This window comes from Calonectris borealis, chromosome 2 (genome assembly GCF_964195595.1).
Source record: "Calonectris borealis chromosome 2, bCalBor7.hap1.2, whole genome shotgun sequence".
Taxonomy (NCBI): Eukaryota; Metazoa; Chordata; class Aves; order Procellariiformes; family Procellariidae; genus Calonectris; species Calonectris borealis.
This window is the reverse complement of record NC_134313.1, coordinates 153144184-153157703: the sequence shown is the minus strand read 5'-3', so window position 1 is coordinate 153157703 and position 13520 is coordinate 153144184. Positions and strand designations below refer to the sequence as shown.

The following is a 13520-nucleotide window of genomic DNA, read 5'->3' as shown; positions in this document are numbered from 1 at the left end:
AACAAGGGGCCAGGCAAGTGCCCGAGCAAGACGAAGGGGCTCAATGAAGGCACCTGGCTGGCAGGACTCCCCATCAGTGCGAGCAAGCGGCTCCAACAGCCATCAAACAACATGGCGCCGATGGTAGCAGAGAGAGAAAAGTGCCTGTGCCTCACGCTCTTCTGTGCAAAAGGACACTTTGTTTTGCTTCAGTGCAGATCATTTTGCAGATCCTGGCTTTTGGCGTACCTTCAGAGACAGCCATGGCTGGGGCAGGAACCGAGGTGCACAGGTAGGAGGTGGTGGATGGGAGAATGGTTCGAAACACCATCACCACAGGCTAAGAGAGAGCATCGCCCGTCGGAGACCCGAGCCCGGGGCGCAGGGCAGCGGGGGGAGCCTCGTGTCCTCGCCTGCCCCCGCCGGCCTGTCTCCGGGAGGCGGTGGAAGCCCCGGTGAGTCACAGCGGGGGAGGGCGCGGCCGCCTGCTCCGCCGGGACTGCCCTGGCCGCGCCGCTGAGGAAGGCTCATTCCCTCCGCCGCCCCGGGGGGGAGAAAGCCGCTCTCCTCCCGTGCCGCCCCGGCGTGAGCCGCGCCCGCGGCGGGGGAGCTGCCTTCGCAGCCCGTGCCCCCGCCTCGCCCATGGCGGAGCCGCGGCGCCCCGCGGAGGGCTGCTCCTGCCGCAACACCAACTGCGTGGAGCGGCCGCTGAGGCGGCTCTTCGAAGGGCTGGGGAGCGGCGTGGCCGCCTGCCCCTGGCCCTTCGTGCTGGTGCCGCTGCTGCTGTCGGGCGGGCTGGGGTCCGGCTTCCTCTTCTTGCCGCAGCGGCAGGTGAACGACATCGAGGAACAGTTCACGCCGACGTGGGGGCCCGCCAAGGCCGAGCGCGACTTCGTGCAGCGGCACTTCCCCACCAACGACTCGGAGCGCTTCTCCGCCCCGCGGCTGCCCACCGAGGGCGCCTACGCCGCCTTCATCGCCGTGGCGGCGGGGGGGGTCTACTCCGTCCTGGCCCCGGCGGCGCGGCGCGACGTGCTGCAGCTGGACGCGGCGGTGCGCGCCCGCGGCTACGGGCGGCTCTGCGCCCGCAGCGGCGTCGTCTGCGCCAGCCCCAACCCGCTGCTGCCGCTGCTGGGCGATGCGGAGGCGGCCGCCCTGAAGAACCTCACCTTCCCCGTCAACGACAACATCTTCCTGGGCGCCGCGCTGGGCGGCGTGGAGACGGACGCCGGCGGGCGGGTGCTGTCGGCGCAGGCCCTGAAGCTGGTGTATTACCTGCGGGAGGACGGCCCCGCGGCGGCGGAGAGCCGGGAAGACTTCCTGCGGGCCATCCCGGCGGAGGTGGTGGCGTTGGGCTTCACCTCCATTCAGGTAACACAGCGGTGGGGACAGCCGTGCAGGGGCCACTGAGATCCGAAATGCCTGGGCTGCCCCATTGCCAGGAGGGAGATGGTGGAGGAAAAAGGCGGGGGCCGGCCTGTAGGCTTGGCTGTAGTGCTCCGAGCAATGTGTCCACTGTCGTCCACTCCACACTGCTCGTGCAATGCACTGTCCTTGGCCTCTGCTCGGTGCAAGCGGTGCTTCTTGGGATTGTGAGGGCCACAGAAATGTGTTAGTGCCAACGTGTTTAGCATTGCCTGTGCGTGAGTATAAAGACCATGAAAAACAGTAGAAGTACTTCATCTTTCCTTGTTGTTTTAACGGCAGGTGACTTACTTTACCTCGCTGTCCAGACAAGAGGAGTTTGAAGGAAATACCAAGAGCGTGATCCCACTCTTCTCCGTAACGTATTTCTTGACAATAACCTTTTCAGTCATCTCTTGCCTAAGGTAAAACGTCTTCTAAGCTATGGATCGATGAGGAGTGACCTCCGCTCTTCTTTACCTTGCCTAAATTGGTTTCTGCTCTTGTGAAGTGAAGTCATTCTTGAAGCTGCAGACTTTATGTAATAATAGGCAACATGTATTTCTTTGCCGATTGTCTCCTACTTATGTGTATTTCCCAACTGCTTAAATGGGGTTCATGATAAGTATCAGACGAATACCTGAACAAGCGTTCAGTTCAGACATGCACAGCTTGAATGCTAGTATTTATTCGTCTGTTCTTTGAAGCCATCAGTCATTTCTGTAGTCCCCACCTCATAAGAATCCTTTTTCTAGCTGATGGTTTTGGAACTTTTTAAAAAACTAAAACAACCCCCTACTCTTACCTTTTTAAGAGATCTGAGGTGCGGTAGCTTTGGCACTGAAAAACACTATGCCAAAGTAAATTCATTTAACTGTGAAAGGGTTCTAATTTATCCTATGCGGGAAGGGGGCCAGAAGCGTGATCTAGCCAGCCTGGCAGCAGCAGAATTCTGCACAAGCACTTCTGTTGAATAAAACTTACCAGCTCAACTTGGCATACCCAGTGGAGACATTCACCGAAAAGATGTGTAAAAGTCAAACAGGGAAGTCATTTGGAGGGAGGGAAGGAATAAGTGGTGCTATTGCTAAGGTTGTTCTACTACTTTCTTGCTTCATTCGTAGCTTCTATCCTCATCCTGCCTGCAAGATACTAATTTTTGTGAAGATGAGTTAAAAAAGGGAAGGAAGCAGGGCGGGGAGGAGGAAGCATACCATGTTAAGATGTGTTTGCACCTTTTGCCACCTGCTCTGTTAAGGTACAGATGAATGAGCACTAGCTTCATAGGTTACTGCAAGTCTGGGTACGACTTGAGGTGTTCTGCTTGCTAGTAGAGTCTGAGCCTAACCTGCTGTGCACAGAGAACTAACTTAGCCTGCCCTTTCTTTGTGCTGGTGGAAGATGAACAATTGTTCATTTGACAGCTGTACAGCAGTGTTTGTGTGCTATGCTTGAGAAATAAAGTTCTTCTCAGAGGGTGGGCTTATTGGTTTAGCGCTTGCATCAAGCATAATGCCCATTAGGCTATACAATTTGTGGATACCAGCTATCTCACGTCCAGTCGTTTGTGAGCGCAGATACAGGACGGTTCTACCAACATACGCTTCTTACCTTGGAAGTGAGAGGTTCCCTTAAAGTTCAGAAATGGTCTACAGCTTGGAAAATAATACTAATCGGGCAAGAGGCAACTCTCTACCCTCTCAGTGTGGTGCTGTCAATAGCATCACATGCAAAGTCTCCCGCTGGGAGTGTTTCACAGGGAATCCTTGAGCCAGCCCTTGGGGGCGGCTTGGCAAATGGCTGATAGCCAATCTGTCTGCTGAGAAAGCTTCTGTGCACAGCAGTTACTGCCTGGAGATGCTTCCATACTACACTGATATGCTACAGCAAGAACACGTGCAAAAGGAAAGAGCTTCTAAAAATTAATAATTTTTTGGGTCACCCTAAATCTAGCCTCTCACTGGTGGACCTTACATGTCTTCATTTTGCCACCTCTCTTGTTATTGATGCAAAGATCAGTACACATCTTTACTCTTATGTATATAACTGGCTAGCAGTAATAATGTATTTAGCACCTCCTATATAAATTAATCTTGTCCAATGCTGTCACTGAGGGGCTTTCCTGCAAGTAGCAGCTTTCATCAAGAGTTCTCTTCACAGACAGGATACTGTTGGTATCTGTGCAGAATACTCACTTGTCATGCCAAACACCTTGGTGAAATATTTGACATGTAACTAAGATATTCCTTAAAATATTTTCAGACTGAACTGTATAAGAAACAATGTCTGGCTTGCATGCTGTGGAGTGGTTTCTGCCGGTTTAGCTGTATTAAGCAGCTTTGGATTGATGCTCTTCTGTGGAGTGCCGTTTGTGGTCACTGTAGCAAACGCACCATTTCTTATTCTAGGTAAGTAGAAAAAGCGAGTTGGATTCAGATACGAAGACTAAAGTGGAGTTTAAACAACTTTACTCTCTTATGATATGAGCATCAGATCATACGCAGTTCCATCCTGCAGTGAGGGCAGGAGGCACTCTGAGCTCCTACAGGTGGGTGAGCCCCTCAGCTCATTGAACCCACACTGGGGCTGGAGCTGGGCTGTCGCGGAAGGGCAGTTTTTCCCAAAAAACGATGCCTGCTCTAGTTCCACTGCTACGGCATGAAAACTATAAATGAGAGGGTGGTAAGGTTAGCACTTCTGGCATTGTTCGAGCGTCCCTGGTGATTTAGCCGTGATAATTAATCGTTTATTTAACTAGTGCTAATACTTGAGGTGAGCTCAACAGGGTTCTGTCACTGTATTCCTCTGTATCATTCCCTGCTGTTTTCTGTAGGCGTACTATAAGCATTTACACATCTCATTAGCTCTGGATAAGTTTGTCTACCCCAAAACAGTTTGTTGTTAGTACTGTTCTATGGGACTGCTGAATTTGTCAGCAATTTAAGCAGGTGCAGAGGTCTTCCCCAAACCATCCACCTCTTGACCACCTCTTTTTGCAGTACAGTGAGAGCTCCCTACTTCTCTGCTGTTAGTTAGCCTCAGGGTAGCTCAACAGCAGCACCACAGAACATGTCCAGTGTGCAGCTCGTGCTACACTAGCACTGACTTAATCCAGTACCTGTATTATGAGGTGAATGTCGGAAGTAAGTTACCATAAGTTTTTGTATCCTATTTTCAGTGTAGTCTTTGGTCAGATAAAATTGGGCCTGAATATGGCTTAAGCAATGAGCAGGACTGTCTGCAATTTCAAATAAGAAATAATCCATCTGGTTTTGTTAAGATGTGAAATTTCCTCTGCAATATAATCACTATGTAGTAAACGGTCTTATTTAGCTATACAACTGAAGTGATGCACCATTTGTGCCACTAGCTCCCCCCGGAAACGCAAGGAAGTTAGTATCATTGCATCACAGTTGCACAGACTGCTTGACATCCAGTGCTGAACTTTCCAAATACCATTAGATAATGTTGCTGCAAATAAATTACTGCTTTTAAAATCCTTATCTGGTCTGCTATATGATAAATTCATGTAATATTTTCTTGGTCTTGGTCTCATACTGAGGAAAGCACATGGAACTCCTGGGTTGATTAGATGTGTAATACAAATGCTCCTTAGGATATGCATAGTTTCCTTGTTTCCCGCATAATTCAGATGCATTTTGTATTTGCATTTGTTTGTTCATCAAATGCACAGGCTCTTAATTTCACAAAGACCCTTTTATATACCTGGAAAAGAGCTTAAGCCAGTCTCTTCAGGTCTTTACAAATAACATGCAGACTTTCGTCTTCCTTGCGTTAAAGCAAACAAATTACCAGTAAATTAGATTAATTGCTTTTGAAGCCTGCCTGCTTTCTGGAAGCAGTTTGGCTCGCCACCGTCCAGTATTACCTTTTGACTTGCTGCTTATCTTATTCTGGGTTTCTGGCTGATCTTCTGAGAACTAAGAACCAGTCCCAAGCATTTAAAAGTCATAGGCCTCGTTAAAAATCATGAGTCTTTCCTAGAATAACAATTCTGTGTGTTTTCTTTTTTTGGTTTGTGGGTTTACATGGTTGGTTGTTTTTACGGTCTGTTCAAGTAACATTTTCAAACTTTCCTTCACAGTTATAAGGAATAGGCATGAGTGGGAGGGCTAAGCACTGAGATTGCTACTGAATCCCAGTATGCTAGAATCGGCTTTTTTAAGAAAACCACCTCATCAAAATCATAGAAGTTGGGGCCTGGAGGGAGCCTCATGAGGTTGCCCTCCCTGCTGCAAGGCAGGATCTAACTGAACCACTCCTGGCAAGTGTTTTTAAGAACTTCTTGAGAATTAAACAGGAAGCTGTTTCTAGTAGTTAATTATTGCAAGAATTTTTGAGGCTTCCCTGATATCTTTAAGTTGCTTGTTCCTTGTTCTTCCACATACGTGGAAGATAGTTGATTTTATTATTATTTTTTAACAGTCCCTTATTCATTAGAGGACTGTTACCATGCTGTCTTCCATAGTGTTGAATATTCAAGTATGTAGACAGATTAATATCGAAGAGATGATACAGCCCCTGTCTGGTCCACCTTCTTTCTGGACACTATCTTGCTCAGTAGGGATAGCTGAACTTCACTTAGAGCAGCTTCTGATTTGCTGTATTTTTAAAGCCAGACATAGTAGGGTAACTCCAAGTTTGGTTTATCTAACTCTATCAGCCATTATGTTCAGCTGTACCTGCTATGCAGAATGCAGTTTCTGGGAGAGGTTCAGGGAAGACAGCCAAAGGTAAAAGTACTTCCAGCCACCTGCCACTAATCTACCTGTGTTCTTGGACCAGCACCTGTCCATATGTCTCTTCTCTAATGCATTCTAACCATTTTTTGCACATCACGCTCTTTTCTTACCTGTTTGTCCTCTAGCTCTCCATTTCCTGTCCTTCCTTCCTCCAGCCAGATCTTTTTCTGCTACTTAACGAGTTATTCTCCATTTTATATTTGTGCAGTCCTTTTTTGTTTATTTGTTTGTTTCTGAAGTGGAGTGCTTTGTTCATTGACTTGCTGTAATTCTGAAAGCAATTAAATGAGTATTTCTCCAGTTTATCCCTCCAGTTTATCAAACTTGCTGTGAATTGATCATACCCCTTGAAGTGCTTGGAACTTTTCCCAGACATCATTGGGAATTTAAATGTATCTTCTGTTTTCTTGATTAAAACATTGACTAGCACTTTATTAGTGCTTCCCCTGAATGCCTTTGATCAAGACATCTATCCAGTTTTACAAATAATTCATCTTTGCGTGTTTAATGGCAATTGATTGTTCAGGCAGCAGATAGTGGTTTCATCTATTCTTTTATGCTTAGCTATAGAATTTTTGCTTGCTCCTCTGTTCACGTGGTCTTGCTTCCCTTTTTTGTGTGATTAATTTTAAGGGAATAGAAGAGCCCTTGATACAGTAATATTGGCAAAATACTGAAAGGTCTGTGATTAAAATCTCGAGAGTTAGCAGAGCTGAGAGAAGCACATTGGCTCTTCCTTTTTGAACTTTGGCTCACTTACTCTTGTGCCTTACAAAAAACTCTAGCCCAGGACCCAGTCTTCCTGACAGGGTTTCCCAGGACTCTGGTGGGTAATATATGCAGGCACATCAGTATAAATGTGAAGATAAATGAATAATCATGAATAAATGCTCGAAGATAAACTGGAGAGAAGGTAAATGCAAAGAGCATAAAAAAGTGAGCCTCTGGAAAACTGGGATCACTGTTCTCCCATGTGATAGCAACTGCTCTCCCTGTCTGCTGAATGCAGAGCAAGAAATTACTGTGCTAATTTGCTGCAGTGATGAAGAAGAGATTCCAAAGATAGTGAGAGATGCTTCTAGTGATAAGATAGTTGAGCATCAGAATAAGCGATGTATTTAAATCTATGTCATCACTGGACACCTGGACAGCAAATACAACACACTTGTCACAAATGGACTAGGTGTGCTCAGTCCTTCAGCTTAGTAGGATGAGGGACCAACAATCCATCAGGTCACCAGGAGTTTCTGAAATGTAAGAAATTCAGCTATACACAAAGGATCTGTTTTCCTGTATCTGTTTAACTTGCATCAGCACTGAAGCAATGTTAATAGCCTAACTTTCAAAATCTTATGCAGTCTTAAATGTGATTAATTTTGTACTTTTGTTGAGTGTTAGTGGAAGCTGCCATTTGCAATGCAGTGTTAACTTCTCCTCCTCCTGCAGGAGTTGGTGTTGATGACATGTTCATCATGATCGCTTCCTGGGAACAAAGTTCAAGAAAAAAAGAGAAACCCGATGTTAAATCTCGGTTGGCCGAGACTTATGGAGAAGCAGCACTTTCTGTAACCATCACCACTCTCACAGATGTTTTGTCCTTCTTCATTGGCACCTGGACTGCTTTTCCGTCCGTGAGATCATTTTGCCTCTATACAGGCACTGCTTTTGTCTTCTGCTATATATATACCATGACTTTCTTTGGGGCAATTATTGTATTAAATCATAAAAGGGAACAAGGAAACCGACACTGGCTAACTTGTATGCCTGTGGGAGTAGATAAAGATCAGGCTGAGAAGTCCTGCTTGTACAATGCTTGCTGTATAGGCAACTGTTCTAGGCAGTCATCTCAGCCAGAAGGTGAACACCCAATGAACATATTCTTTAAAAAGTATTATGGTCCTTTTTTTACAAATAAATGGATCAAGCTACTTGTGGTGTTGCTGTACGGAGCATATTTGGGTGGCAGTATTTATGGATGTACTCGTATCAGGGAAGGCATCGATCTTCGAAATCTGGCAAGTGACGACTCTTATGTTATTCCATACTATGATGATGAAGACAAATACTTCTCAGCATACGGACCCAGGGTCATGGTTGTCATTACTGAAAGCGTAGAGTACTGGAATGAGACTGTTCGCCTTGGCATTGAGAACTGCACACAGAATTTAGAGGGCATTTCCTATGTAGATAAGAACCTGTCAGAGTCATGGCTGAGAGCATACACAAAACTTGCCAAAAATGGTAGCATAAATATAAGCACTAAGACTCTCTTCATTAATAACTTACCTAAACTGTTCGCACGTGTTCCCAGTTTTGAGTGGGACATTAACAAGACTCAGGATGAAATAGAAGCTTCACGTTTCTTCATCCAGACAGTGAACGTGACCTCAGCTGTTGACGAGAAGACTCTTCTCAATCAGTTAAGAGAGACAGCCAAGCAGTGCAGTGTTCCATTAATGGTGTACCACCCAGCATTCATCTACTACGATCAGTACCTGGTAATAGTGCAGAACACCATTCAGAACGTTGTCATTGCTGCCGGGGCAATGCTCGTTGTCTCCCTTTTGCTTATTCCCAACCTGTTGTGTTGCTTGTGGGTGACTTTTGCTATAGCTTCTGTTATAGTTGGTGTTGCTGGTTTCATGACATTTTGGAACGTCAATCTAGATTCCATATCCATGATCAACCTGGTCATTTGTATAGGGTTTTCAGTAGATTTTTCTGCTCATATTTCCTATGTCTTTGTTACGAGTGGAGAGTCATCAGCCAATAAAAGGGCAATCGAAGCTCTGTCCCTGCTAGGTTACCCAATATTCCAAGGTGCAGTTTCTACTATATTAGGAGTAGTTGTCCTAGCTGCAGCAAAAACCTACATCTTCAGGACATTCTTCAAGATCATGTTTCTTGTTATTTTGTTTGGGGCTCTTCACGGTCTTGTTTTTATTCCGGTGTTTTTAACCTTTTTTGGAAACATTGGCAGCTCACCCCACAATACCAAATCTGAAAAGATAGAGCTTAGGTTTAGAGATGATAAAGATTGTCCGTGACTAAGTTAAATGTAATATATTATATATTTATTATATGTAGATTAAAATGCAGTGACTTTCAGGGAATATAAGACATGAAGAAAATGGACAGAAAAATAAATACAAAAGGGAAGCAAAGGCTTCAGAAAAGCCAGGCAAGAAAAATAACAGAAGAAATGAAAACGCACAGAATGGATTTGCATTTCTCATTTTTGTGTGCGCTTGACTAACACTTCAATGTTGTTAAACCTTTTTTTGTGACTTGTTTACTGAATGTTTTATAAACACTGACCACTGCATAAGCTTAATGGACTACGTTACAGGTTTGTCAGGCAATGTACTCGGGAGGGAAGAATAACTCCCACTGGTTTGCATTTCCTGCCTGTTTACCTTGATGCTGCAACTCAGCCCAGCGCTGAGCCTGAAGGCAATTTTCCCGCCAAGAGGCTCAAACCTGGAGGTTTTACAGCAAGATTACAAGAGGTCAGAACTGCCTCGGACTGCAGTGATGCGTAAGCCTTCAGGAGACGAAGTCTGCTTAGGCTCCTAATGCAGCATGAGAAACCCTTAGGGAAGACAGTGATTCACATTTTCTACTCAAATCCTTCTTTTCGTGGTGTCCTGTTTTCTCACTAAGATTAAACATTATGTAGCTTTAAGAAGATTGCGTGTAGCTTCTGTTGACTGCAGTTTGCGAAGGGATATGCCAGAGGTGATTGAACTTGTGTGGAGCTCCTGGATAACTGCCATGGAAGATGCTGTGCCATAGCATGACAGGGCAAGGATTCACTAGAGAGAATCACGCCCTCATTCAGGACAAAGCAAAAAAGCAAGTCAGGTTTAAGTCATTAGTCCTAAAACTATAAACCCATAAATTGTATTGTGTTCATCAGTGACAACCTGTGGTGGTGCATTTCCCCCCCTTCCTCTGGGCCACTCTACGATCTCAGGAACTCCTGTTAGGCCTTAGCCATTGCGTAACGAGTTGGGTGGTTGAGCGTCCCTTGACTGTACCAGGCACTCTTGCATGGCTAAGGTGAGGAGTGACACTGATCGTACCAGGAACACCGGCTACCTGATCAAGGTAGGGAACAAAAGCAGGGGATAATTCGTCATCTCTGACAGCCCTGAAGCATTCCCTACCTGGATCATAGCTCAAGTGGAACAATACCATAATTACTACCCCCGACCACCTCAGATAGTGGCCAAGATGGAAATTTACTAATGACTAAAGCCAATCATCTTGTAAACCTATAAACAGCGGTCCCAAGCAAGACCCTTTGAGCTCTCCTGGACCGCAGCGGGCTGCGCCCAGAATCTCCCTCTGAGTGGGACGCCTCTCAGAGTTCGCAAACTCTTGAGTTTGTGAGACTCAGAGGATCACCGAGACTTGGGCTGAAACACTCCTCGGCCGAGACGCTCCTCAGGGTTCAACCCTTCGCCCGTTGGGAAATGCCAAGGCATTTAACATGAGTATTTCACGAGACTTGAGGGGAATTTTTAACAGGTATACCTTTATAAATGTATCTAGCTTTAGGCCTTCATAAACTTATCTAGCTTTGGTACCATATTCGTATTTTTATATATATATATAGATTGATCTAGATCTTTTTACACATTTATGTGTACAACCACTAACGAATATAATTTGTAGCTCAATTGTTTTAGTATTTGTAGAAAAACTTGACCAACTCCTTTTGTAGCTGCCAAATTGATTAATACTTAAGTATTGTTGGACTCTAACTTGCTGCTAAACACCCTTAACCCTTTAGTTGTAACCCGTTGCCTGGGTCTGAGACTAAGGGTAGATGCAGCCGCACCTAGACTCCTCTCTGAGAAGGAGTTTAGAGAGTAAGGGGGTCTACTCTGAACCTCATGACTCAATGGGAGGGCCTCCTTATCCCTTTGGTATTAGGCACAAACTGTTTTCCAAGTCTGAGACTAAGACTGGATCCAGCCGGGTCTTCTCCGAAGCGTGTGACTCAAGGGGAGGGTCTCCCTTTTACCCTCAATCTCTCTACAAATCATTCCAACTCTGACACGATTTTCTCTGTGTATACTGAATCCATGTAATAAGTAATAGAGTGAACCTTGCCATCGAATTGTGTTAAGTCATGTTTCTATAAAATTCTATTAAAATCACCTTTTGCCGGTATCTTTGTCAGTGATCTTTAAAGCGGCCTTAAAACTACTCATTTGTGACACAACCCATCCTATGACACGTCAATAGAGCAGAGGAGCTTTCACTGAGTAAGAGCTAAGAATATATGAGATGATCTTTTAAGCTGTAGGGACAAGACACTCGATGAAAAGACAGTACATAATTTGTTGCCAATTTAATGAGCTACCTGTTGAAAATCAAATGAATGATGGTAACCGATACAATTTTGGAAAAATTGGTCTAGGAGTTATTAAACCATTCAGTCCAAATCTGCAGCTGTGGAGTATTTCTTCTGAGAGATGCAGCAAGTGTGACAAAGCCAGGGTCTGCCTCTGTTCCTTGTGGGTTTCTGACCAGTTGCATGAGACCCAGTAGACAGGGCAGAATCCTTCTGTTTCCTTCATGATGTCTCTGTTTATGGGGACAATAGCCTGGAAGACAAGCTACTCAGAAATTAGTAATTAACTTCCAGGACAAGCGAAGTACTGATATTAATTTTCAGAGCCGTGAATCATAGTCTACAGGCATTAAATTAATTTCCATTTAGACTCACTATGAAAGCTCAAGATAAATCACTGACAGTCAAGAAGGCCCACCCCTCTACGTACGACAGCCTGAGAATTCTTGTATGAAATTCTTTGCAAAAGGTATCCTGAACTTTCCTGAAAATTTCTATCTCTGAAGAATATCATGTTTCCTTCTCATTCCAGTTTTTCTGTGGAAACTTCCTACCTGGAAAGATACTCAAACCAAATCTGGGTGTGTTGTTTCATCACTAAGGCAGCTGAATATTCTACTGTGAAAGTAGCTCTGTAATAATGGGTAAATGTTTATTAAAAAAAGTTACAGGTCTTGAAATGCTCGAGTTGAAGAGCAGGTTTTGTTCACAGGAGCAGCAGTTCTTGAAATAGTAAAGACTGAAAACTAGTATCAATCTTAGAAGAAATCTGCTCCTGAGGTGGAAGTCAAAACCCAGTATGGTACATCACTGAATCTCGGCGTTATAGCCGGCAGACAATTTCCAGATGAGGCACTAACCACAAAGCTAGATTCAATAAAAACAAAGCAAAACCAAAAAACAAACCATCCCCATGCACCAGAGTCCTCACTTCTCCCATTAAATGTTTCAGTGTCCATATTAGTGCTTTTATTATGGCAAATGATACAGCCATTTCTGCACTGATGAAGCTGCCAAAAGAGCAGATGATGCACTCACATTGGCCAATATCAGAGGAAGGCGTCTTAATAAATACTAGACAGAAGGAACAGGAGTCATGCTCTTGGAAAAAGAGAGTGGAAATCTGCTTCTGAGGGAAGTAGAGTGAGTGGCCTACTTAGAGTGAGTATTCTCACCTCTTGCTCTGTTCTTTGGCCATGTTTTAGAAGCAAAAATAGCTCTGCTTGCTTCTAGGAAAGGTTTCCGAGCAGATCGAGAGAGCAGACAGCTACCAATGGCTTGATAGCTCTATTTTCACAGCCAGTTTAAGGGATCAAGATTTAGAAAACTGTTGTAACGTTTCAGCTGACTCAGGTCATCACACAGGAGGAAGCAGCCAGAAAGAGCAGGCCACATCTTTCACTGGAAGTTTGGATTTTCTTTGTATTAAGCTTGATGGCAGAATTCTGGCAAGTCAGCCTTGGGAATGCAGAAAATTCAGAATCCTGCTCAAGTTTGACGTTCTTATTTTATGTGCCACTATGCTTGTGACCAGTTTCGCACTATTTAAAAAGCAAACAGTCCATCAAAGCACCAAGCTCTGCTTTCAACAACATGAGGCTGTCTACTTTTATTCTCCCCATCTGACTGATGTTTGGAAGCTGCCTTTGTGGTCTCCTACATCTGTCCAGTGATTATCTGAGGAGGAATTTCAGCTCCTAGATGCACCTGAGAACACCAGAGGTCAAACCCAATGCCTAAACAGACAAGTTTCTTTGAAACCCCCCAGATACCGCATGCACACAACCATCGGTGTAACAGTAAACTCTTAAATAACACCTCTGCTGTTATGTTGGCCAGAAAGCAGATACCTTTTACACTTGATGTCTAATCTCTAACAATCTTCTTTCATGACCTAATGAGATATCACTTTTTTTTTTTTTGAGACTGTGCTCACTTCTTCTTTGCAGGTAGCAAGAAGCTTTTGAATGAGAAAAAGAAGTTATATCTCAAGGACTTACCTCCCAAAT

The 13520-nt window shown here is 44.7% G+C and overlaps 1 protein-coding gene across 1 annotated transcript; it reads left to right on the top strand.

Annotated features, from left to right (window-relative positions):
• The first annotated feature begins 621 nt into the window (after window positions 1–621).
• Window positions 622–12380, top strand: PTCHD3 (patched domain containing 3). Its single transcript, XM_075143965.1, has 4 exons — window positions 622–1350; window positions 1687–1808; window positions 3646–3791; window positions 7593–12380. Exons 1-4 carry the CDS (start codon window positions 622–624, stop codon window positions 9191–9193), a joined length of 2598 nt encoding a protein of 865 aa, XP_075000066.1. The 3' UTR covers window positions 9194–12380.
• The last annotated feature ends 1140 nt before the right edge of the window (window positions 12381–13520 follow it).